This window comes from Oryzias latipes, chromosome 1 (assembly GCF_053564925.1).
Source record: "Oryzias latipes strain Hd-rR chromosome 1, Olatipes_Hd-rR_3.1".
NCBI classification, from domain to species: Eukaryota; Metazoa; Chordata; class Actinopteri; order Beloniformes; family Adrianichthyidae; genus Oryzias; species Oryzias latipes.
In genome coordinates, this window is record NC_136237.1 from 11,649,574 (window position 1) to 11,676,635 (window position 27,062).

A 27,062-nucleotide genomic window follows, 5' to 3' on the forward strand; every position below is an offset into this window, starting at 1 on the left:
CTTGGCTTGGGGGGTCTCTTTGGGGGGGTTGGCGGGGGGTCCTGCTCGGGGGGGGGGGTCCAGCAGCGCTGGATGGGCTGCCCATCTACACCGGGGGCTGGGATCAACCCTTCCCTGGCTCTGGGACGGGGCGGGGCAACCCTCTTGGAGCCCCGGGTCGCTCTGGGTGTCATCCGCTGGGGGGGTGGGGGCTTGTCGGCCCTGTCTGGGGGGGGGGGCACTATGGGTACGGGACCTTGGGGGCTTGACGGGTCTGAGTCTCCGCTGGTGGCAATCGGCGGTTGCCCCTGCTGCCTTGGTCCTGTCGAGGCCTGACCGGAGCTCTCCCAGGGCCTGCCCCTGGGGGTGGGGGCCTGGGCTTGCTCCGGGGGGGGGGGGGGGGGGGGCGCTTTCTGGCTTCTCTCTCTCTGTGTGGGGCGGGTCGTGCTGGGCCTGGGGTGTCTGCGCCTCGGGGGATGGGGCCCTGGGGCTGGGGGACCTGGGCCCTATGGTGGGGGGGGCTGTTTGACCGCCCTTGGTAGGGCGGGTGCTTGAACATCACTGCCAGCAAGCAATAGATTTCCTCCTAGCACCCTACCCGCCAATTTTAACCACACCTTAGACATTTAGGGACCCTTGGTGGGGAGGGTGAGGGGACATTACTGTGAGTAATCAGGAGATGTCCCCTCAGTGCTCTACCCACCAATTTTAACTGCACCCCCTTAGTACACACACCTTTTACTCTTCAAAATATACATTCAAATATAAACACACACACACAGACACCTTCACAAACACACACACACGTACACACATTTTGCAAGGAAGGTGGGACCTAGGTCCATCTGTCCCCTACCGCTTTCCTGGTGGGGGGTACTGGGCCCTTGGCGTTGCTCTCTCCGGCGCACGGGTGGGGGAATTCACATTACACCTGAGCCGGGGGTGTCCGTGTCCCTGTGGGGTAGGTCCTGGTCCTTGCCCCTGGGCCCAGCCCAATTTCCAACTGTGGCCGAGCGTGGTTGGGCCATGTTAAGAACGCCCCTCGTGGGCCCCCCTTTTCCCCGGGGTGCACCCCTGCTGGCTGAGGACTGCTGGCCCCTGCCTTGCTCCTTCCTGGACCAACCGTGGGCTGGGTGGGTGGCTGCCTGGAGTGTGGAGCGGGTCTCCCTTGAGGGGTCCTGGCTCGTACTTGGGGTGGGTGCGAGGGATGCCCGGAACTCCTGGGTGGTGATAAGGTGCTCGTCTGGGGCTGTGGGCACCCTTCTTGGGGTGCCCTGCGTCGGGCCCCCCCCGCCGTGCCGGGAGGGGGGGGGCCTCTCTTTAGTAATAATAATAACAATAATAATAATGAACGTAAATCCACTGTGTAATCATGTGCAACTTTATTAGCGGTGTCTTCGTAACGTCACACCAACAACAGAACATCACATGAGCAACATCGTTGCTACCGCGAAAGACTCTGGTTGCTATGGTAAGTGTGACGGATGTAACAGAGAGAATCAGGTCACTTTTCAAAATAAAATGGGTTTTTTTTAGAAAAAAAAACCACAGTAAAATCGAAATTATTTTTTCTTTCTGTGCGTCCCGGAGCCAAAATTTCCCGCGGCCCGGTACCGCCCGGTGGTTGGGGACCACTGACCTAATCTATTTAAAGTTCATGTACATATCACCCTGTATTCACAGGGGTTAGGGTCCTGAGACACCATAGAATACAGAGAACCACCTGCACAACCCCACGGCCAAAGAAGGTTCGTCACTGATGCGTACTCATTAAAAACCCTTCAGAAAGATTTCTGGCAGAAACATGCTTTGTAAAACATTTACTAAAGAACAATTGAATTTTGCTCAACACAAAGGACCCTTTTTTTAATTCAGAGAATTTGACTAGTTAGGACCCCCCCCCCCCCCCCCCCCCACAGAATCCCCCCACCCCTGGTCAGGGCCGACAGCCACCTGTAGAGCTCTGTTTTATCTTGTGTGCTTCATAACTGTTCAGCTGTTTATGGGTTTTATTTTTTAAACTGTTTTAGCAAGTAGCCTTCTTTGAACCATGTTCAGCATCATTTGTTTTTTCCACTGGGAGATTACAGCACATTCAGCTTAAATTGAAAAGACAATTGCTGACATGTAGCTGAATGATCTCCACTGTTTTCCCTAAGTGAAATCAATTTGTTCCCTAAATGCTCTTCACAGGCAAAGACTGATGATCCAAACATTTCACCTGACAGGCAAGCCCAAGCCACAATGCAGGCATACCAGTACTCTACTAACAGCAAGACTTACATCCATATTGGTAAGTAGGGCTGAGTTTAAAATAAGTTTAATAAAGTGCTGTAAAAATCAAATCAACCTTTACTTATAAACTGGAGTGTCCATTCATCAAATCTAATTAATTTAATTTATTTTATACAATTAAGTGCCTTTGTTTTTAAACAAAACACAAATAGAACTTAGTGTTTACAGTAAAATTCCTAATCTATTAAGCGAAACCTTTAAGTTTAAACTATAACACTATTTAAAAGCAGTTCTTTTACTAGTGATGAAAGTGATAATCTTTGGAAAATGTCCAAATTTAAAGTTGAATTGTGTTAAATAGAAAAAAATAAAGTAACTATAAATATCTCAATCACAATCACATTGATACTTAGCACTATCTGTAATGAACATCCAAGAATATGAGCAAATGATCCAGTGTTATGATTCAACATTCTACAGTCTACTCTTGCATGGCTTTGAGTACTCTTCCCACTTGCAGGTTTGGACACGCCTGAGGTCAAATTAGGTGAGAACCTGAAGATCAACCTGATTCTTAACAAGCAGCCAAGTGAAGGCACAGACATCACTTATCTGGTGAGAGCTTTTGGTTTTTGACTCTAGGTGATAAACATGCTTAACTCATTGTTTGCTGATTGCTGGATTTGTGACTCTTTCCCCCCAGATCACCAGCAGGGGTCAGCTGGTGAAGTTTCAACGTTACAAAACGGGAGGCCAAGTGCTGATCTCCCTCACAATTCCTGTTACCCAAGATATGCTGCCATCTTTCCGGATCATTGCCTTCTACCATCCCACCGATAATGAAGTGGTGTCAGATTCAGTTTGGGTGGATGTTACAGATTCATGCATGGGCTCAGTGAGTCATGTTCAAGCAGCTTTATCCCACTGTTCAGGGCCAGCAGAAACTTTTGCGGCTCATGTCTGCTTTGTGTCTTTATGCCCATCTGTGTGACATGAATTGCAGCTGACATTGGAGCCAACGAGACCTGGCACTGCCAACGAGCCCCGCAGGTTGTTTGGCTTAAAGGTCTCTGGAAATCCAGGTGCCACAGTGGGACTGGTGGCCGTAGACAAAGGTGTTTACGTCCTAAACAGCAAGCACCGACTCACACAGAAAAAAGTAGGCCCCTGCACATTTAAAAGCTTTTGATTGTTTGATGATTATCGTATTTTCATGACCATAGAGTGCACTGGGTTATAGGGCGCAGTCTCAGTTATAGGTGATTTTTCAGTTTTTGACACATATAAAAGGCACACCGGGTGTTAGGGCGAAACCTTCCCTGTGATGACGTTAATTATTTATTTTTAACCTGTCCTGTCCAATAGCTGGGCAAACAGATGAGAGCTGAAGGCCTCTTGTGTTGGACATTTTTTATTTTTACAACAGGGGTTATGAATCTTCTGACAAACCAGAGGTATGTCTGAATAAACTCCGTTTGTTATGGAGGCCAAACCTTATTCATTTTAATTATATTTGAAAATGGTTTGGGTTGAATCGGACGGAATAGGAAAGGAAGGAAGAAGAGAGATATTAGGGGGAGGGTAGGAGGGTGATTATAGAAAGGGGGGCATGAAGCAGCATAAAGCAATACGTTGCTGGGTGGTTATAATCATTACTTTGAGGTTCAGATGTAATACAAGTCTATAAGGGCAGATCCTGTCCACACACACTCAAATGTTAGAAACATACCTGTTGGTTCCAAAAATGTTCACCTGTCAACATGTACCCAATAAAAATATTGTTCACACACGCATACTTATGCCTTCAAACCAACGAGTGTAAAATATTTAATTCAATCACGTAAACTATTTGTGCAAAGGTGAGCTAACACCTGTGCTCAAGTGAGTGTTTATGCTCTTCTAAAATGGATGATGGAATGTAAAAACAATGAGGGAGAGACCCCAGCAGCAGCTAGATCCCCCACAACGCCTCCCGGGTGATCACATTTGCCACCCAGGCCAGGGTCAGCAGGACCGCCACGGGGGCCCCCAGAGCCAGAAAGCAGGGAGACATGGGGGACAGAGAGTGCAGCTCCAGTCTAACCAGGACAATAGTCCCCCGCCGTGCCGGGAGGCCCCAACGCAGGGCCCCGCTCCAGAAGAGCACCCACAGCCCCAGACGAGCACCCCACCACCACCCAGGAGTTCTGGGCATCCCCCCGCCCCAACCCCAGATACGTGCCAGGACCCCCCAAGGGAGACCTGCCCCGCGCTCCAGGCAGCCACCCACCCAGCCCACGGTTGATCCAGGAAGGGGCCAACTATCCCAGCCCAGGAGAAAGACACCCAGGGGAAAAGGGGGTCCACAAGAAGTGCTGTTAACATGGCCCAACCAGGCTCGTCCACAGTTGGAAATTTGGCAAGGCCCAGCGCTCAAGGGCGAGGACCACAACCCACAACAAAGGGATACTGACACCCCCTGGCTCAGATGCTATGTGATCCCCGGCTCTAGACCTTGCCAGAAAGCTCAGGGATCACTCTCCCTGCATAGAGAGATCGCTGCCGGGCCCAGGAAGCCAGCACCCAGGGAACATGGCCGCCGCTGCCCAGTACCCCATACGAGGGATGGGGTAGGGGACAGATGGTCCGAGGTCCCAACTTCCTTGCAAAATGCACATGTGTGCTTGGTAGGGCATGTGTGTGAATGTATGTGTGTTTGTGTTGGAGTGTATAATTTGAGGGTTATAGGGTGTGTGTACTAAGGGGATGCAGTTAAAATTGGTGGGTAAAGTACTGAGAGGACATCTTTTTTTTATTATTTGTCCTGTCCAACAGCTGGGCAGACAGATGACAACTGAGGGCCTCTTGTGTTGGATATATTTTACTATAACAACAGGGGTTTTTACAACAGGCCCCCATCACCACCACCCTCATAAGAGATTAAAATGCGGAGAAGAATTTTCCCATTGAGGGATGAATACAGTATAAATTTAATTTAATTTTTATATGAGGAAGAGGGTAAGTCGGGGACAGCTGGTAGACTGTCCCCTGGTGGTCAAACAGCCCCACCCTACCCCCACCCCCAGCATAGGGCCAGGGGTCCCCTCAGCCCAGGGGGCCCATCCCCTGAAGCGCTGAGCCCCCAGGCCCCACTCCACCCACCTCACAGAGAGAGAGAGGAGTCAGAAAGCACCGCCCCCCCAAGCAAGTCCAGGCCCCTCAGGCCCCTGCCCCTGGGAGACCTCTGTTCAGGCCTCGACAGGACCGAGGCAGCCAACCAGCCGGGCCAACCGCCGATTGCCTCACCAGAGACCCCTGTTCGTCAAACCTCCAAGGTCCCATAACAATGCTGGACCCTCCACCAGGCAGCCCCCCCCCCCCCCCCCCCCCCCCAGGACAGGGCGACCAAGCTCCCTCCCGGACCCCGCAGCCCTGGTGCATGAAACCCAGAGCGACCACAGGCCCCAAGAGGGTTGCCCCACCCTGTCCCAGAGCCAGGGAAGGACTGATCCCAGCCCATCATCTGCGATGACGTTTCTGACCGTGGTCGGGAATATGCAGGGGAGATCTTCTCCAGGGCCGAAGTCAGATCATCCAATCCTGTTCGGATCCTCTGAGCCACCAGAGCGGGTTAACAAAAGTCTCCATTCCTTTAGAGCAGGGGTGTCAAACTCATTTTCACTGAGGGCCACATCAACATAGCAGCTGTCCTCAAAGGGCCAGATAGAACTTATACATGCAACTAAATGTAATGAAAAATAAACGCAACTACTCCTTAATGTTAAATAACTCATTATTTACTTATTCTAACTTTTTAAAGTAACAATTGCAGTTGCATAGAAAATATATGGTTGCTTGTTTAGCATAAATCTAGCATAAATCCTTTTACATTTGATTTTGTAAGGTTAGGTTATATGGACAGTGTTTAAATCCTAATCTATAGTTGCCTAATCTGATAGTTTAAGTCAATTTCCCCCTAAATATGAATAAATACACCAATTTTTATTTTTTTATTTTAAGAAATGAAAAACTTTTATGCTCTCGAGGGCCACATAAAATGACATGGAGGGCCACATTTGGCCCCCGGGCCTTGAGTTTGACACATGTGCTTTAGAGGAAACCTTTTTTCATTACTGTTCGCCTTATCTGAGTAACACAAACTGACGTGCTTACAAACTCCCTTGCGGTAAGCACAGACACACCAGCTTCATCACACACACTCACACTCATTCCACAACACTAGTGTGTGTTTTAAAAAAGGCAGCGGGAGCAAAACTGAATTGGTTGGGATTTATTTTTTATTTTTGAAGTCACCCATCAGCATCCAAGAATTCATCAAAGTCCTCATCTTCTGTATCTGAACTAGTTTTCAGTACTTTATTCTTTTTATTTTTTCGGCTTGGATCGCTTTTTTCACAGCAAGCAGACTATTTGTTGCGTGTTGCAAGCCGTTCCCCATTGTGCATATCGCTACCGCACTGATCCGGTTCTTCTCGACATTGTGACTCACTGGGATGTTAAAGGTCAGTAACGCCTCGTCAAATGTTACAGATGTGGCTGGGCTAGAGGTGTTAGTCGGCGATCATTTTACTGCAGTATGAGCGGAAGATGAACAGCTTTTTATTGTAATCCGCTGGAAGTCGCTGCAGTACGATATCGAATGTTGACTGAAGAGAAGCTTCTCCAAGCTGATCGCTGATTGTTTTTCAGCTTCCTCCACTTGTGAACCATGGATTCATTCATCTTGAATTCTCTTGCAGCTGCTCCCATGTTCCTCCACGTAGCTGATAGCTTGCAGTTTTAACAGTGCTTCGGAGATGTTGTTAACAATGTTGTTCACGCCTACACTTCCGTCCCCCGTTCTCATGCTATCTTCTTCTACGCCCCACAACAACACATTAGGCGCACTGCCTCATAGAGCGCCCCTGCAGTTTGGAGAAAATTGCCTTTTAAGTGCGCCTAATGGTCGTGAAAATACGGTAATCAAGAATAACCCAACTCAATCACCATGTTTTCTGCCTGATTTACAAGGGAATCTGTAACCTTCAGCTGTTTAATTTTTTTGCATATCAGATTTGGGATGAGGTGGAGAAGTATGACACTGGCTGCACTCCTGGTGGAGGGAAGAATGGCTTAAGTGTGTTCTTTGATGCTGGGCTGTTATTCGAGTCCAGTACTGCATCAGGAACACCTTACAGACAAGGTAAGGTCATTATTACCGTGCTGTATTTAAAAACAATAAGTTTGTCAATGCAAATAACATACACATTTAACATACACAATTACAGCAGGAAGTTTGAACTGTTTTGTTGCTTTCTCTTGTGAACGGTTATCCTTGCAGATAAGAGGCAGTAGGCTTTTATGAATGCAAACATACAGTAGGGTAAAAAAGTATTTAGTCACCTACCAATTGTGCAAGTTCTCCCACTTAAAAAGATGAGGGAGGCCTGTAATTTTCATCATAGGCATTCCTCAGCTATGAGAGACAAAATGTGAAAAACTCACATTGTCTGATTTTTAAAAAACATAATCGTTAATTGTGGTGGAAAAAAAGGATTTGGTCACCTACAAACACACATTATTTCTGGCTCTCACAGACCTGTAACTTCTTCTGTAAGAGGATCCTCTATCCTCCACTTGTTACCTGTATTAATGGCACCTGTTTAAACCATCCATAAATCTTCCTCTGCCTGTTCACGACCGGGTCGCGGGGGCAGCAGTCTGAACAAAGATGCCCAGACTTCCCTCGTCATGGCCACTTCCTCCAGCTCCTCTGGGGGGACCCCAGTACATTCCCATGCCAGCCGAGAGAGGTAGTCTCTCCAGCATGTCCTGGGTCTTCCCGGGGCCTCCGTCCAGGAGGCATCCGGACCAGATGCCCAAGCCACCTCAATTGGCTCCTCTCGATGTGGAGAAGAAGCGGTTCTACTCCGAGCTCTTCGCGGGTGACTGAGCTTCTCAACCTATCTCTAAGGGACTGGCTAGCCACCCTACTGAGGAAGCTTATTTTGGCTGCTTGTATTTGGGACCTCGTTCCTTCGGTCATGACCTAGAGCTCATGACCATAGAAGAGTATTGGAGGAAAAATTGTGCGGTAAATTTAGAGCTTTGCCTTTTGGTACAGCTCTATCTTTACCACAACAGACCGGTACAGTGACCGCAAAGCTACAGACGCTGTCACGATCCACCAGTAAATCTCATGATCCGGTCTTCTATCACTCATGACCAAGATATTTAGACTCCTACTCCTAGGGCAGGGACATTCCACCCACTGAGAGATGGCAAACTACCTTTCTCTGGACGAGAACCATGGCGTCAGATTTTAGTGGTGCTGACCCTCATCCCAGCTGCTTCACACTTTCCAATGCACGCTGAATCTAACAGGACAACATCATCTTCAAAATGCAGAGAGGAAATCCTGTGGTCCCCAAAACAGACTCCCTCTGGCCCCCGGCTACGCCTAAAAATTCTGTCCATAAAAACCATGAAGAGCACCAGTAATAAAGTGCAGGCCTGCTGGAGTCCAACATGCACTGGGAACAGGTCTGACTTTCTGCCAGCTATGCAAACCAAGCTCTTACTCTGGTCATACAGAGTCCGGACAGCCCTCAGTAAGGCTCTCTGAACCCCTTACTCCCAAAGCACCCTCCACAGGATACCATGGAGGACGTGGTCACACGCCTTCTCCAAATCCACAAAACACAAATGGACTGAAGGAGGGAACTCCCACGAACCATCCAGCGCTGGACAGAAAAAAACATTGTTGTTGGATCCGAGGTTCGACTATTGGAAGGACTCTCCTCTTCAGTACCCTGGCATAGACTTTCCCACAGAGGCTGAGGAGTGTGATTCTGCGGTAGTTGGAACACACCCTCCAGTCCAGTCCCCTTTTTTAAAAAGAGGAACCACCACCCCCGTGTGCCAGTCCAGTGGTATAGTTCACGACTGCCATGCAATGCTGCAGAGACATGTCAGCTAAGACACTCCCAAAACATCCAGGGACTTGAGATACTCAGGGCGAACTTCATCCACTCCTGGAGTCTTGACACTGAGAAGCTCATTGACTACCTCAGTGACTTCAGCTTGGGTGATAGACAGCCATAAACAAGAGTTGTTTACAGTGCCAGCCCCTGCTGTACAATTGCATAGTTCAGAGTCAGAATCTGAATGCATTATTGTCATTGTACATAATAATACAATAAAATAGTAGCAGCCTTGGAGTGGTAAAATACTGTAAATCTAATCAAAATATGTACAAGACACAATTTAACACAAGTATGAAAAAACTAGACTAAAGTGGAGTGCAATAAAGTGCAGTAATAAATATTGTAGATGAAAAGTCAGTTATTGCACAGAAAGTCAGTTATTGCACACATACGTATCACTAGTTTAGTCATAGTGGGGTGTAGTTAGTGGAAGTATATGCTGTGCAATACTTAATATACTGTACAATTTGTAACATACTTTCTGCAATACTCATCAGGAACCACACCGTTACATATCGCTATCATATTGATATTATATTATTTATTATGTCTAAATGTAAATGGCTGGCCCGGGACCAGAGAGCCCAATTTCGTTTTATCATGTGATAAAATGACAATAAAGATTCCTGATTCCGTATGGTAATTTCCTGTGGAAAGAAGCTGTTCCTTATTCTGTTTGTCCTTGTTCTGATGGACCCGTACCTCCTGCCAGAGGGCAGCAGGTCGAATAGAGGGAGAGCAGGATGGGTGGAGTCAGCCCCTACAATTGCATGGTAAATGTTCTTCAGTGAGGGGAGAAGGCAGTTGATGATCCTCTATGCCAGTGGTTCCCAAACTGGGGCCCCCCTGCAATACCCGCGGAGGTATTGCAGGGGGGCGCGGTGGAGTTTTTTTCCTCCAGACTTTATTGACAAAAAAAATAATACAATAACAATGTGAATGTCTCAGGGGGAATTGAAATGTGTAGATATTGCAGACAAACATAAGAAATAAAACAAAAAGTATATAAATATATACATATACATATACAATGTATAGTTTTCTTCACTGTTCCTCCTCAATGACAATGCTGGAAACGGTATTCTCGAGAACAGGCGCATTTTAATGTCATACATAACAAGTTAACTACCTCGTGGCTGCCTGTCATTTCAGAGGTCTTTGATAAATAACCAGTCTGTATTCAACTTTTCACAGCTGGTTGGCTCCTTTTCCAAGCTGCCTTTTTGCATGGATCTTGGTTCAAAGTCTATTATGATGTGAGAATAAACTCCTCAGCCCAACATCAAATCACGCGAGTTCTCAGGAACTCTCGCGTTATTAGCGTTATACACAACTTCATATAACACTGTAATATAACAGTACTAAACAGCATAAAATCAAATAAAACACAATTTACACATTTTAAAAACACAATTTTCAACCAAAGGTATTTCTTCCTTTAAACCAAAAATGAACTAATTTTGTAACCTTTTCAGTGACACTTACATACAACACAAGACAAAAAGAATTATTACTTCAAAAATCTTTGGGGTTTAATAAATTTTACATTTTTCCAAAATTAAATTAGTTGGAATTGCTTTTTGGTTTTGCAGATGTTTGATAATGGTACATTACTGATTGATTTAACCCAAAAACTGCTGGAATTTAGGTTTGGAGTTTGACCATTTGGTTTTATGGAAATGGAATTTTGCCAATAATAAAAACAATTGTGTAATGAAGATACAATCTTTGTCTACTTTGACATTAAGGTAACCCAGAATAATGTCTTTATCTAAAAATGTAACAGTTTGTGTAGTTATATTTCCAATATAGTTTCCCACTTCAATCCAAAACTTATTTGTATGTCTGCAGTCCACAAACAGATGATAAATAGTTTCCTCCTGAGTTCCACAGAATGAACAAAACAGGTCCATGTCCACAACAAATCTACTCAAAGTTTTTTTGGTAGGATATATACAATGCAATATTTTGAAGGACACTTCTTTTATTTTGTTATTTAGACAGTATTTATTACTAATGGTCCAAGCATATGTCCAGTTTATGTCCACAAATTTGGACTGCCAATAAAACCTCCCAGCAGGTAAGGTTTTGGTCTGTAAATGATTTCTTATTTGTTTATTGGAAACTGAATTAACACAAATATCCACATTGTCCAAAAAAATTGTCTGGGTTCTTAATTGAGTTGTGTTCTAAATCCCTTTAAACAGTTAAAGTAGACTGGTTGGAATGGCATCTAACACTATGGCATATTCTCTGGGTGGAACAGGAATACCGAATTTTAAAAGACATTCTTCATACGTCAGAAGATGTCCATGGGAATTGAAAAGTTGTCTGATTAAAACAATATCATTGTCATACCATCTAGGAAAAAAGTGATTTATACTTGTATTGTACATTACTGTTATTCCAAATAAAACAAGTTGTTGGAGAAAAATTATGTTTATAAAGGAGTTTCCAGGCCAGCAGGGCTTGTTTGTTAAAGTTTGAAAGTTTTGTGGGCAATTCTTCAATTTTATAATTACATTTTAGCAAGAATTTAATGCCTCCCATTGTGTCAAATATATATTTGGGAAATGCATTCCAGATATTGTCTTCCTCTTTCAATAACTGACTTAACCACTTTATTTTAAAAGAGTTGTTTAAAGTTTCAAAGGTTAATACTTCCAAGCCCCCATATTTTCTGGTGTCACACAAAACCTTTTTCCTTAAGTAATGACATGTTTTCCTCCAAATAAAATCAAATAATGTTTTGTTTAATAAGTTACAGATGTGTTTTGGCATTCCTAAAGACAGAGACACATAGACAGATCTAGAGATTCCTTCATCTTTAGATAACAGAATTTTACCGTTCAGAGAAAGATTTCCCATTAACCACAAGTTATAAGGCGCGGTGGAGTTTAGAAACAAAGGATTGTATGTTTGTGTCAGTGTGGGGGGGCTCGAAAATATTCTAATCTTCAGAAAGGGGGGCCATGCAGAAAAGGTTTGGGAACCACTGCTCTATGCCATCTTTTCCACTCTGTGTAGGCTCTGCCGTTCCGCTTCAGTGCAGTGGGAAAACCACACTGTGATGGAGTAGGACAGGATACTCTCAGTGGAAGGTTACCAGCAGCTCCTGGCTTCCATTGTTCTTCCTGAGCCTTCTAAGGAAGTACAGGCGATGCTGTGCCTTCCTGATGACAGTCATGGTGTTGATGGGCCAAGTGAGATCAGCCGAGATGGTGGTGCCCCGGAGGGTGAAGCTGTGGACTCTCTACACACAGTCTCCGTTGATGTAGAGTGGTGGTGGATCTGCTCTGAGCTTCCTCAAGTCCAGGAAGATTTCCTTGGTCTTTGTGGTATTCAGGATCAGGTTATTTGCCTGACACCACCTGGACAGTTTCAGGACCTCATCTCTATGGGCTGTCTCGTCCTGACAAGAGTTCAGCCCCACCACAGTAGTGTCATCTGCAAACTTAACAGTGGTTTGGAGCTGGGAGCACAGTGAGGATGAGGTAATGGGAATTCAGACGGCAGTGGTGTGGTCTTGAAGCGCGAGAACACCTTCAGCTCATCCGCTAGTGCAGCGCTAGAGTGAGCCTTGGTGCTGGTCTGTCCCCTGAAGTTGGTCAGCTGTTGTATTTCCTGCCACACCTGCCGAGGGTTCTTGTTGGTGAGGTGGTCTGTTGGCTCTCTGGTTAGGTAGAATGGACAGACTGAACAATGTTTGTGGAAAATTAGGCCATCTTTTGACCAGTCATGATGTATATACATGCACAGGCCTCCCCCTCTGCTCTTACCTGAGCCTTCTTTGTTCCGATGGCTGCGGTGAACAGTGTGGCTAGTTAGCGTAATAGCCACCATGGGGAATCTGTAGTTGTAGCCAGGATTCCGATATAATCGGGACACAGCAGTCCCAAAAAGGGCGTTTTCCCTCCATGAGTAGTTCCTGCTCGTCCATTTTGTTGCTCAGGGATCGTGCATTGGTAAGGAACATACTCTGAAGAGGAGACCTATGGGGGTATTTCCTAAGTCTATGTAGCAGGCCTGAGTGACAGCCCCGCTCCTGCTTCCTGTTTCTCCTCCGTCTCCTGCCGGCACAGAAAACAAACCAGGGGTTTGGTCTCGCTATCTCAGTGGGAATGCCGTATGAGCGGCAAAACTCTTCAGTGACGGTTAGATGCAACATAAAACCAATGTCCAATAGCTTTTGTCGACTGTACTAACGTGTGCTGTGACCAACAAGCCGGTGTAGGTACAATATGTGTATGGCCTCCCAGATTGGTACAGGTTCTTGCTACTAGGGATAATGCAGCAATATTTGATTGACTGTATGGTTGTTTGCATGCTAACACAGTTCTTCCAAGAAATATTGATGACTTGTGCAAGGATGTCAACATTAAGACTATTTCTGAATTCCTTAATTACTCAGGGCTCGCGGGTCACAGCTCACAACTGAGTGATATTGTAAAATAATGGCTGTGTTCGAGAGCCTGTAACTAATTTTAACGTCACATTATTTTATCGGTTAGTCTGATGACGTGTAAGATGGAGATTGGTCAAGATCCGAGGTGTCCAAAGTTTTTTTGGTGAGGGTCAAATACAGAAAAAATAAGCATAACCCGGGCTGCACACAAGAGGTGACATATTGACACATGATTACTGTGTGTATTTCTAACTCACCTATAATGTAAAGAACATTGCTCTCAGTGAGAGCAGTGATGCTGTCCTTTGGATTGAAGGATGGCTGGGATGTCAGGAGAAAGTTTAGTGGTTGAGACACGAAGGACTTCACAGAGATGGCTATCAGTCATTCTGGATCTCAGTCTGCTTTCGTTCTGATTTAACAGAGAAAAGATTTGTTCACAAATGTATGTTGAGCCAAACAGGCTGATCATCCTTTTTCCGTGGCGTCTCATCAGAGGAACCTTGGCATGATCCAAACTCTGACAGAAGTCAGGGAGGGAGAGAAGCTGATATTGACTCTTCAGAGAATCATCACATTGCATTTCAATCAGCTCTAACTGCAGACTCTCCTCCACTTCTTCTGCATCCACCAGGAAGGGGGTTGAGAACAGCTTGATTTGTTTTTCAATGACAGAAAAATCTTGAAAACGCTGGTTGAATTCTGTCACGTGACATGTAAGTACAGAAGCATATTTTTCCCTTTTAGCAGAAAGGTCTGCCTTTGGAAAAACAGACTTGATTTCAGACAGCGCAGGGAAGTGGGCAGCATCAAAGCTTGGTATTTGTGTCTCAAACAGGTGGAGCTTTACACAGAAGGCTTTCATGTGCGCATACAGGTGTGACACCAGCTGTTCTTTGCCTTGTAGATTCTTGTTTAGTGTATTCAGATAAGTGAGATCAACTAAAAATGCCAGGTCTGCCAGCCACAGAGGCTCGCTCAGTTTATGAAGACGTGTCGATTTCTGATCTCGGGAAAAAAACGCTGCAGCAAAGATCCGCGGCTGAGCCAGTGCACATCAGAGTAGAGGAGTACATCCCCGTATTCAGCATCCACGTCAGATAAGAAAGCTTGAAATTCCCTGTGGTACAGTCCTCTAGCTCGAATTATGTTGACAGTTTTTACAACAGTGTTCATCACATGGCCCAGCTGGACAGTGTTAGGATGAGTGAGGCTGGACCCAGAAGCAGGACAGAGACTGGAGGATAAATGAGGTAAGAGGCTTTTATTAAGTCCTCCGTGGCGTTGGTGGGTTCTGGCGTGACAGTTCTTGGCTTGGGTGGAACTTCCTGAAGAGGCAAAGATAAAGGCAGTTAGATTTCTGCGAGCACTTAGCACAAAAGCACGAGACGTAGACTTGGCTTAGGGAGTCAGTAATCAACCACGTGAAGCAGACGGACTGATGTTGGCTGTAGGGTGGTGGTTCCTTATAAAGGCCGCAGGCTGATGAGATGATGGGTGGCAGGTGTGGAGATGAGCCCAGGATCCTAACAGGACAGTATTGACACACAGTGCTTCTTGGTGGATTATACAGTGCATGCTTACAGCCTCACCTCCGCTCTCTTGTACGTTGACGCACACCATGGATGCCATTCCTTTGTGTTCACCCGTCATGGCCGGAGCTCCATCCGTTGTTACTCCACAGAGCTTGTCCCATTTAAGCCACATCTTTTCAACTGCCTCTGACACAGCGTCAAACATATTTTCACCCGTCGTTCTGCCTTTTAGGCTCATCATATCAAGCAGCTCCTCCGTACAGCAAAAATTATCATCGACTCCCCGCAAATTTTTTTAAAGCTGTGCAATGTCTGTGGCATCTGTGCTCTCATCGCATGCTATCAAGTAAAAAATTTAAAAAGCAGAAGCTTTCTCTCTCAGCTGAAGTTTCAGGTTAACTGACAAGTCCTTGATTCTCTGCACCACTGTATTTTTGGATAAGCACACGTTGTTGAAATCCTGCACTTTTTCCGGGCACATTACTTATGTGACTTTGATGAGGCACTGCTTTATAAAATCTCAGTCTGAGAACGGTTTGCCATGCTGGGCAATAAGTCGTGCAACTTCATAGCTTGCTGCTGTGGCGTTTTCCTGTATTTTGTTAGCATGAAAAAAAACGGTTGTTGAGCTTGCTGGCTAGCTGCCATTTTGCTTGAATTTCTGTGCTCGTTTGGCACCTGTGTACAACGCATAGCTCTAATGCTGGGTCTCATAGTGTTGACGGACATTATACTCTTTCATCATGGCAACATCTTCTTTGCAAATCAAACAGACACACTTTCCGTTGATTTCTTTAAAGAAATGTTCATTTTTTCCACCGTATTTGAAATCTTCGACACTCACTATCTGGTGACTGGTGGTAAAAAATCTTCTTTGCTTAATTTTGTTTTAGTGGAGAAGCACCTTTTCTGTGACTGACTCCATCTAGTGTTGAAACTGAGAAGTGCAACACAGTTGAGCTTAAGTACCATGTGCGGGCCATATTCAATTATCTTTTCAGAATTTGCTGCGGGCTAGTAAAAACTGGCCCATAGTTTGGACACCCCTGGTCTAGATAAATTAAGGCAGGGCCATAGAAGAAGATATTGCCAGTTACGTTGTAAACAAACCTCTGACAAAGAGCGAGAATAACTTCTAAACTGGCTTTTATTATTGTTATGATTCTTATTAAGTGCATGTGCGTGCACGTATAGTTTTTTAATCAGTTTTTTAATAAGTCAAAGTAGAAAGAAATTGAGTAACATAAACTTTTTTCAACTTTTTGTTGTTTTTGAGAACATAGGTCAATTGAAGACATTTTCTTATATTTGAGCATAAAGGCGTTTTCCATTGTCAGAGTTAAATAGACAAGATAGTAAGAATTTGATCAAAATTGCCATTTGTCAGCTTTTTGGTGTATTTGAGCACAAAGGTCTTTAAAAGACACTTTCTGATTTTAGAGCAAAAAGTGTTTTTCAATGTCAAAGTAACTGTAAAAGTCAAAATAGCAAGAACTTATTCAAAATTGCCTTTTTTCAACTTTTTGGGTTTTTGAGCACAAAAGTCAATCGAAGATACATTTTTTTGATCAAAAAAGTTTTTTGCGGTGTCAGAGTTAGATAAAAAAGTCAAAGTAAAAGTAATTTGAGCACGAATGCCTTTTTTTCCGTCTTTTTGGTGTTTTTGAGCACAAATGTAATTTAAAGGCATGTTTTCTCATTTGTGAGCATAGAAGCATTTTCCATCGTCAAATATAAAAATGTGACCAGTGCTTTTTTTGGGCCAAACTGACACGGAAGAAGGGTTAGGATTAGGTTAATACATGCTAACAACATTTAGCAGTGGATGAACTTAAACTGGAATAACCATCACCCTTTAATTGTCTAGACCCAACTGGTAACACAAATTCACATGATTGTTTGAATGGTTTCTCAGGACTGTTCATTAGAAAGCCGCCTCCGCCCACCCCAAAGACACTCCTTTGCTTGTAGTTACAAATCTCCCTAGCCCTTGTGCTATCCTGTGGGGTCAAAATGACCACTGATGTGTTATCCCTACCATGACAAAGGTAGATAAGGTGATGAGGATCTTGTGTAATCCATGGACACCAATGAAGATCACAAATCATTGAAGAAAAAAAGGTTAAACACACTGTTTTGTGGGGTTCAGATGACCCCTACTCCCAGTGTTAAAGTGCCTAGGATAGCACAAGGGTCAGAGACATGGGTGTCCTGAGTTTCGCCCCCAACAACAAATCATCCTCCCCCTGCATGCAAATACGAAGCTACCAGTCCAGCTGCTCTGTTCAGTGACATGCATATGCAATGTATGCGCGTGCAGGATTGCAAAACTGTACGAGCACAATTGATTAATCCGTGCACACGGCTTACCCTTCCGTACGCACGGTTTATCTTATTATTTTTCTTTTTAACCTCTGGAACCTGGAGGGCTTAGTAACATTTGGACAGCTATGTGAAAGAGCCTTTCACACAGAGGGGAATCGGTGACGTATCTTCACTGATTCCCTTCTTTGATTGTGTTTTGACATCTTAGGACTTTTAAGCTTCTTTTTTCCCATCTGTTTCTATTCTGTTCGTTTCAGAAAAGAAATGTGCAGCACCGTCCAGGAGAAGGCGGGCCTCAACCATCATGGATGTCAGAACCACATTATGTGAGAAGTGAAGCAAATATCAGTGCATACAATGTCATTTCAATTCTTACAGAAGAAAGACAGTTTCTCTACTTTATTTACAATATTTTTCTCCTAATTGTTTCCATCTAAACTTCTCATTGTGGTTAGTGAGTCAGTATAAGGAAGATCTACAGCGGGAATGTTGTTTGGACGGCATGAAGGACTCCCCAGTTTCATACACATGTGAGCGTCGCTCTGAGTACATTATGGATGGTGGTCAGGCTTGTGTCGATGCTTTTGTCACCTGCTGCAAAGAAATGGAAAAACAACAGCTTGAAAAGAAAGAGGAGAGCCTGCAGCTGGCCCGCAGTAAGTTTCTGCATCAACAAAACTGACTGTTCGCATGGAAACAAACACCTCAAAGTTTCTTTCTGTGTTACGTGGTGGCTGTGGGCCGGCGGTAGGGAAGTGGAAGGGCAGTCAACCCCTGATTGGAAGACTGCAGGTTAAGAGCAGCACAAGAGTGGGTGGGTGTGTGAGTGCGTGTTCAGGGTGTGTTGTTCTGTTCGTTGGAACACAGAGGCTGTTTCTATTATTAACCCGCTCTGAGGGTCAGAACGGGGAAGTGAACCCTGAAGGAAGATCCACCTTCTACGGTCAGAAACGTCATTGCTGTTCAGGTTCAACAGCAATTAGGTGACAGAGGCGACAATGCGCATGTCCATAGTATCAGCATGGCTAATACAGACTAGAGGTAAGATCTTAAACCCTAACCTGACCCAAATTCGGGTCGGGTCGGGCACTAAATGACAGTCATTACGTTCAGGTCGGGCCGGCTTCTCTCTCGCTGACTTTTTAAATAAATATATTGTACAGTAGACCCTTGTTTTTCGCAGGGGTTACGTTCCAAAAAGAACCCGTGATAGGCAAAATCCGTGAAGTAGAAACCTCTCTTTTTTTCAATTATTATACAATTAAATACTCTAATATACATTGAAAAGAATGAACAAACCATTTTACAGGCTCAAGCATTTGTTTCACAAATAAAAGTACTTTAGAAACGTTTTTTCAACAAATAACTTCTGTACTTTACTGTCAAATAATAATTTGAATCATCAATGTGAACAGAAGGCTTCAAATCGCGGAGATTAGCCCCGCCCACCGCGACCCGAGTAATTGGATTCAACGGGAGAAAATATAAAATGATTATGAAAAAGATACAAAGTACAGTGGGACAAATAGTGACTCAGGTGTATTTACTGCTCTACAGACTGAGCCGCTGCATCCTGACTCCGCTCTGCAGTGTTTTCTTCTTTTGAAGCCCGCGGTGCAGCTGTGTTTGTTCGGGAGAAGAACATAGTGATAGGCAGTTGTTGTCGCTCTTATTTCTATGGGTTTTAGAAGAACTGGAAATTGCAAGAGAATTTGCACGTATACGTGTTGTAAATTTGGCAAGCTGTTTTACATACGTGTACATATTAAACTGCAACGTTTTTGACGCACAGGTAGAGAAGAAGCGGAGTGACTTTTTTAGCCAATCAGAATGCAGAACACGATGCACGATGCAAATCCGTGAAGTAGCGAAACCGTGAAAAGCAAACCGTGTTATAGCGAGGGATCACTAATGGCTACAAAGAGGCTCCTTAGGCGGGCGGTTGTCAAACTTCACTTTATTAATCCTGTATGTCAGAACGGTTACCGCACGAACCGAAAGGCACAGCCAGCTTCTTTTTACTCAGAGGGAGAACGTTCACCGAACGCACACAGACCCACACACACACACAGGTAGACCCCGCCCCCTCCCCCCAGTCACCAGCCCCCCGTTGATTGATATACACTGTGGTCCAGCTCTGCGCACGTGTCGTGAATGTAATCTTCCCTCCGCAAGCCCGCATCTATTTTGTTAAGGTATCCCCGATATGGAGCAGCAATAAGTCAAGGATAAAATTAAGACAGGGGAACTGAAAAGGCAAACGCGCGCCGCTGCGGCTGCAGCATTTCTCCGCGTAATGAAGCGAGTGCGCATCAAGATCTCTCTTTCACTGTCTTTGTCTGGCCTCTTATTCTGTGTTCCAGCATTATTTCGTTGTGCAAATGCATTTGTCATGTAGGGAGGAACCTATGCGCAGCGCTTCCAGCGGAACTCTATGCCACAACAGCGAGCTTATACGCGCGCGGCTGCAGCGACCACTCTCTGTTAGAAAGAAAATGACTTTCATGATCATAAAAATATGTAGATTATTTTACCTTTAAGAAATCTGGTGTTTTTTTCTGCCAAAAATACTATGGGATAAATTGAAATTTCGGGTTTGCTTTGGGCTAGGGCTTTAATGCCCGCGGGCCTGTGTCGGGTCGGGCTGGATTTTTTAGGCCCGACTTTACCTCTAATACAGACGCGAGGGACCCCCCCCCCCACCCCCATCTCCTTACACTCTACTGTGTGGGAACACTTTGGCTTTGTTGTCGGCATCAATGAAAGAAAAAGACAATTGGATAAGTCGAATGCTGCGTGTTGGCATTGTTATACAAAGATAGCGTATGCCACAGTAAATACAGAAATAGATAGATAAAAACTTTATTAATCTCCCAAGGGAGAAATGTAGGTGTCCGGCAGCAAAGCACACACAATAAATAACAATAAAATAATAGTTCATAAAATAGCGGTTCATATCAGGCAGATTTGTTAAACAGCCGTTCCAAAGTGAAACGTATCGAACCGAGCCCTATGAAACTCTGAATCAAACCGAATTGAGATTTTCATTACACCCCTATTATATAAGTGTGCATCGTTTATCATTCCAGGTGAGACAGATGACAGCTACATGGACAGCAATGAAATTGTTACTCGCAGCAATTTCCCGGAAAGTTGGCTGTGGACTGACATTATTTTGCCACAATGTCCCGAAAATACACCCAACTGGTGAGTCTACAGTAAAGGCTGTTCTGCTGAAGGGACACGCCACCATTTACCTGTGACCGCCCCCCCCCCCCCCCCCCCCCCCCCTTGCCAGCTGTCTCTAAAAGTGCCCCCAACTTTTTTGTGCTCAAGTGACTCCACTTCATTTGTGAAAAATGTTCCTCTGCCTGATTCCATCACAACCTGGGAGTTCACCGGCATTAGCCTCTCAAGAACTCATGGTTAGTGGATAGTCAGCTCATCTTTGCATTATATGACCCCTGCACCATGACCACTTCTGTAAACGTTTGATTCCCATGGTCTTTATTGAAGGCATCTGTGTGGGAGAGTCCTTGGAGGTGATTGTTCGCAAAGATTTCTTCATAGACCTCCGGCTGCCGTACTCAGCTGTCCGCGGAGAGCAGCTGGAAGTGAAAGCCATTCTACACAACTACAGGCCAGAGCTCATAACCGTAAGACCAGCAAAGCAGGATTATGACTGAAACTTAGACATGAGAGGTATAGAAATGCGTGATTAGCCAATGACACATTTGAATATCTGTAACTGTGGACTCCAAGCTGCTTGTTGTGGACTGAGGAGTAAGCAATGATTGTGAATGTTAACACAAAACCAAAAATGTCACTTCATTCTACCATTAGTCTATGTTTGTTGATAGAGTCAAAATTTTCTCCACCATTTTGTCTTTTTTCAGGTTCGTATAGATCTACTTGAGGTAAAGGACATGTGCAGTGCAGCTTCTAAACGTGGGAAATATCGACAAGAGGTGAACATTGGCGCCATGTCCACAAGATCTGTTCCCTTCATCATTATTCCCATGAAGGAGGGGACTCTTCCCATCGAGGTCAAAGCTGCAGTCAAAAACAAATACATGAGTGATGGAGTAAAGAAAGACCTGCGGGTGGTTGTAAGTCAATCTATTGGTTTTTTTTTTTTAACAGGACCCAAGTCCAGCCTGGCTCATTGTACAAAAAGAGCACAGCTGTGATTCACACTGTAGTTTTGTTTTTTGTTTTTTTTTTTAATAAAAAGCTAATGCATGACATTAACCAAATCTTAAAAAAAAGTTTCTAAGGCTTTACTAAAAATAACTATTCCGACAGATACAAAGAAAACTAGCTTCAGAGACCAGTATGCAGTGCCAAAAATAAGATTATTGTCTATTATTTTCTTCCTCAGGCTCCAGGTGTTCTTGTTAAAACTGCAAAAACTGTAACCTTGGATCCAGCTCATAAGGGAAAAAGTGAGTCCTATATTTGATTTTTGCATGAATTGAAGTTACTTTTTAAACATTGCAATAAGTGTCTCTGTAGAATCCTGTATTCCATAACTGCACCACTGTGTTTTTTTTAGACGGTGAACAAGTGGAAGTTCTGAACAGCAACATTCCTGAAAGTAATATGATTCCAAACTCACCTACAAGTACTTTTATCTCAGTGACAGGTCAGTTTTCATCCTCAAACTGAGCTCTGCATGGTTGCTGGTGATTATATCAACTCTGGTTTGTCATTTTGCACGCAGGCCGAGAACAAGTTTCTGGTCTGGTGGAAAATGCCATCAGTGGAACGTCTGTAGGTACTCTGATTCAGCAGCCCTCTGGTTGTGGAGAGCAGAACATGATGAGCATGACCCTACCTGTCATTGCAACCAGATATTTGGACAAAACCAACCAATGGGAAGCTGTCGGCTTTCAGAAACGGGCTGAGGCCCTTCAGCACATAAAAACAGGTAAGATGAAAGTTCTGGGTTCAAAAGCTTTGGTTGTATGCAAAGGGAAGTCATTGGTCATTCTCCAACAAACATCTGTTTTTCTTTACAGGCTACAACAACGAGCTAGCCTACCTAAAAAACGACGGTTCTTTTGCTGTATGGGCTGATTATGATAGTAGCTCCTGGTGAGGTCATCAATATTATCCATCCTTCCATTCATTCATCTAGCCATCATCCATCTTAGTGCTGTCATGCGGTTAATTTCAACTGTTACTTTTACACCACCAAGGGATTTTTTCCAGTTCAGAAAAAAAGAACAAAACATCAGGTCCAGAGTGGTCTAATTTAAACATGTAAAAAAAGGGAATTGTTTTTTAACAATTAAAAAAACATGTTCCACAACTGCCACAACTTCCTATTAATAACATAAAACCTATGGGGACATAAGAAATTTCACAGTTTCCTATCTGATGTGTTCAGCCCTTTGCCTTCCACCTGAACTTTATCATCCTGAACACCTCGTCTGGCTTTATTCCTTACATGATAGATAGATATTTTATGTTGGGGAATACAATAATAGCTATACCGTAAATTCCGGACTACAAAGCGCACCCGATTACAAGCCGCACCCACCCATATCCACGTGTTTGACTGCTTTTATACATACACAAGCCGCGTCAGAGTACAAGCCGTGCATGTGTTAGGCGATATTGTCATCCTGACAGATCACGCCCAGCATCCCAGTGTGAGTGCAATTCATTAGCACATTGTGGGTGGTGCCAGTTTTGCCTCTGGGTCACGTATTTGAGTGTATCGTCATCTGTCAAACAGCATGGACCTATATTCTGTTCACAAGTCCCTCAGTTATGGTGTTTTTATTTCATTTTTTTTTTACTTATTGACAATCTAGGTATCTAACATAAAATTACAAACAGTAACCATATAATCAACATTACATCCCTCAGTTATGATGAGGAAATTTACATCTGCGATTCCCCATTTCCCATGAGTCTTAGGGGCTAAAGGCGGGGCCAACGCCCGGCTCGCCATTCTGTTGTACGTGTTTAAGAATTAGCAAGTAGCAGCAGTGCATGGAGGGGTGAACGGGTACAGCTCTCCTTCCGCTTGTGTCGCAGCAGCGTTATGGGAGTAACAGGACTGGTTAGAAAACACAACGGTAAAATAAAGCAGCGGCGACTGAAAAGCGCGCGCCTCAGCGCGATACGCGCGCCTCAGTGTGGCGCGTGCGTCAGAATTCAGAAGCCTCTGCACTCCGCGGACGCCTCTGCGCTCCGCTCCCGCCCCGCGCGCTCCTTGTTTCCCCTACCTATCTACTCCGACACCTCTGGCCAGGGCAGCTTCAAGGAGGAGCACTTCGTGCCCGTTGCGCCGGTGGATGGAGCAAATCGTTTCTGTGCAAAGCAATCGGACTTAATACTGTACGTTTTGTGTATGAGGGGCGGATGCGTTGTTACGTGTGGGAGCCTTCAGACTGCCATCGGCCCCGCAGCTCAATCAGCAGGAGAAGATGTCTCCAGCTCACACGGAGGCTGTGAGTTTTTCAAAGCAAAATTCCGCTTTTACGGTTTCCTTAGAAAGGACATGGAGTGAGCTTCTGGAATTTACAGAAGTGTAAATTCCAAACCCGTTGGTGACGGTGGACTTTTTTATGCTGCTTTTAACGATTGCATTTACGGTTTCTAAGGAAACCGTAAATGGAGTGTAAATTCACTCCATGCGCTGTTCTCTCCGTCACGCAGCAAACCGGCTTTTCCAAACCCGTTGGTGACGGTGGACTTTTTTATGCTGCTTTTAACGATTGCTTTTAACTTGAAAGCTTCATCATAATGTAGCGGCGATCACGTGCACGTTGGGTCTAATTGCCCCAAAGGATTCTGGGATGCGGCCGGGCATGCGTGTTTCGTTTTGTTGAACCATGACTGAAGTGTCTAAGACCTGAAGTCAAGTCCATGCTGTTTGGCTGCTAAGATGTGTGTTGAATAAAAAATGCCTTGTCCTTGGTGTTAGATAGAGAATTCAAACTATTCACTGAGTTCGAAAGAACGTACATGGCGGCCGCCAATTAAATCCATAAATTAGCCGCGTCACTGAATAAGCCGCAAGGCTGTAAGCGCAGGAAAAAAGTAGCGGCTTGTAGTCCGGAAATTACGGTAGTTTAAAAGTGGCATTAACGCAGTGTTGTTGTTTGACGTAAAATAAGTGTGAACAATTTTCAAACATGACAATAAACTACCACAAGCCCCAAAATAAAGTATATAAAAAAAAATCCACCTTCTTTTAAAATGTTTTTTTAAAAATATGAGTGCAACGGAACAAATCAACGATGCCAGCAATCGTGCAGCGACAGGGGAAAAGAATTCTGAAAATGTAACAAATGTGAAAACAGTGATCTAAACTGAAAAACAAAACAAAAACTAAATTCTAAAAAATGGCTGAATATTTATTTATTTTGTTAATGGAAATGGTAAAGGCGGGATAGTGGCCCTCGAAGTGTGCATAATCTGAAAATAATTAATCAGCGGTTGCTTTCTCTCTCTCTACATCACAGCAACCCTTTCAGACCATTATTTGTTTATCTGCAAAAACTACAAAGTTAACTTTGTTAAATGTTCATTCTAGCAAGCCTCAAACATGCAGGCTTTGGTAATACAGTTTTAGAATAAGGTAGTTAGGTTTTGTGCTTAGCACACTCAGCCTTGATGGTTTCTGTGAAACTGAACCACTGCATTGTCTTCTTTATTCCACAAGGTTAACAGCCTATGTTGTCAAAGTGTTTTCCATGGCCAACAACCTGGTGGCCATCAAAAAGGAACACATTTGTGATGCTGTGAAGTTCCTGATACTCAGAGCTCAGCAGCCAGATGGCTTGTTCACAGAAACTGGAAAAATTATCCATGGAGAGATGATTGTAAGTGAAACCACTGATCTTCAAGTGTTTCATGTCCAAGATTCCAACATAGAATAATTTAAGACTGCTTATATTTGTGTGCACTCCAGGGTGATGTTCGTGGCTCTGACTCTGATGCCTCTATGACAGCGTTCTGCCTTATTGCCATGCAGGAGTCACGCTCCCTCTGTTCAGCCACTGTCAATGTAGGTTTCTGATAATAAATCTAAATATATATATTTTTCATTCTTCCTCAGCAAATTGGAGTTGATTTTTCTTAAAAGTGTTTGCATAATAGCAAATGTGGGATCATCTACCCTAATTAAGTACAGTAAGTTGTCAGTAAAGGCTTTCATTTATGCAAGTGGCATAACCTTGAGGTTGAGTTATAGCAGTGGTTCTCAAACTGTGGGGCACGCCTTCCTGGAGGGGCGCAGAGGCATCTCAGTGGGGGCTTGATTCACCTGGTGGGACAAGGCTGGAAAGGGGGGGGGGGACTAATGTTTGGAGGTTTTTTTCACAGCGAAACATTAAAAAACGCACTTCCTACATATCCGTGGGTCCAATGTCACTTACTAACCCAATCCTAACTGTGACATTTGAAGACGTAATTTTTGTTGTTAATGGCATATTTAACATCTTAAAAGAACGCCCCCTGGACATTGTCGCATTTCGCACATGCAACCGGTACGAATTGAATACCTACCCCTGCCTTTCTTTGCGACTGTGATCAGATTTGTTGTAGAATGGAAAAAAAAGCATGTGTTGTGGGATGTTTCTGTGTGTGTGCTGAAACACACACACGTTGAGGGAAAAGAGCGCGTCTGAGTATGTGGAGGGCATACATGTGGAGTCAGTCTCATTTTTTGAGTAAAGAGAAAAAGTTTTTTAAAAAAAAGTTAATCGTAAAGAACTGAGACTGGTTCTTTTGTTGACCCGCTCTGGAGGCTCTGGGGGTTCGAACGGGGAGGTGAACCCTGAAGGAAGATCAGCTTTCGGCCCTGAAGAAGATTTCCCCTCGGTCTTCCGACCACTATCAGAGAACAAAGCAGGAAAGGTTCGACACATGTATAATAGCTGTAATGTCCTCCCCCTCAAGGAGGCATGCCCCACAGTTTGAGAACATGCAATCATTCACTTTGTACATGTCTTCCCTGTGAGGATTCTTTCTTAAATATTTCCCAGACAGTGCTCGTTGCTACTGGCTGAGAGATCCATTTAACGCAGCAGCAGCTGCTGATTTGAGCTCTGCTGAGGAGGATCAGTTCATTGAAATCATGTCAGACTCCACCCTGAAGATGAGGTCTACAGCACAGACACTCACTGAATTCTGCTGGGTGTGGAGAGGGAGCATCCACTCATAGGGCAAATGGCTGTGAGCATTCTGCTTCCATTCTATGTCCTTTATTTGGGAGATCAGCTTTTCTGCTGTTGCCCCTTTGAAAACAAAGAACAGAGCTAGGATTAATATTGAGCATGACTTAAGAGTTGCAGTAACAAACCTGCAACCTTGTTTGGAAAAGATGTATATCATAAAAGCAGGCACAATGCAGCCATTAACACAACTTTTTGTTTCCTTTTACACATAGGTTCAATGTTATTGTTCTTACAAAGTGAATGATCCTTTATTCAATTATTTTCTGGTCTCTAGCAGCAGGAATGTTTAAGATTTTGATATGACATTGAAGTTTACAATATTTGGCTTATTTTGTCACAGTTTTTTTTCGTGGTGGTGGGGAGGGGGGGGGGGGGGGGTGAACATTTTTTCGATTAACCTGTGAAGCATGTTTTTGAATGG

The 27,062-nt window shown here is 44.3% G+C and overlaps 1 protein-coding gene across 2 annotated transcripts in view; it reads left to right on the forward strand.

The window, feature by feature from the left end:
- The window catches only part of LOC110015899 (complement C3), a 93,384-nt gene that overhangs the window by 26,253 nt on the left and 40,069 nt on the right, over nucleotides 1-27,062 (forward strand). For both annotated transcript variants that reach the window (XM_023959442.2, XM_023959440.2), the window contains exons 12-28: nucleotides 2,173-2,272; nucleotides 2,735-2,829; nucleotides 2,918-3,109; nucleotides 3,218-3,373; nucleotides 7,267-7,396; nucleotides 17,702-17,770; nucleotides 17,900-18,100; nucleotides 20,534-20,651; nucleotides 20,781-20,869; nucleotides 20,961-21,100; nucleotides 21,341-21,553; nucleotides 21,826-21,889; nucleotides 22,000-22,089; nucleotides 22,168-22,374; nucleotides 22,466-22,541; nucleotides 25,126-25,285; nucleotides 25,375-25,470. In XM_023959442.2, coding sequence (XP_023815210.1) covers nucleotides 2,173-2,272; nucleotides 2,735-2,829; nucleotides 2,918-3,109; nucleotides 3,218-3,373; nucleotides 7,267-7,396; nucleotides 17,702-17,770; nucleotides 17,900-18,100; nucleotides 20,534-20,651; nucleotides 20,781-20,869; nucleotides 20,961-21,100; nucleotides 21,341-21,553; nucleotides 21,826-21,889; nucleotides 22,000-22,089; nucleotides 22,168-22,374; nucleotides 22,466-22,541; nucleotides 25,126-25,285; nucleotides 25,375-25,470 — 2,196 coding nt within the window. The remainder of the gene's footprint in view (nucleotides 1-2,172; nucleotides 2,273-2,734; nucleotides 2,830-2,917; nucleotides 3,110-3,217; nucleotides 3,374-7,266; nucleotides 7,397-17,701; nucleotides 17,771-17,899; nucleotides 18,101-20,533; nucleotides 20,652-20,780; nucleotides 20,870-20,960; nucleotides 21,101-21,340; nucleotides 21,554-21,825; nucleotides 21,890-21,999; nucleotides 22,090-22,167; nucleotides 22,375-22,465; nucleotides 22,542-25,125; nucleotides 25,286-25,374; nucleotides 25,471-27,062) is intronic.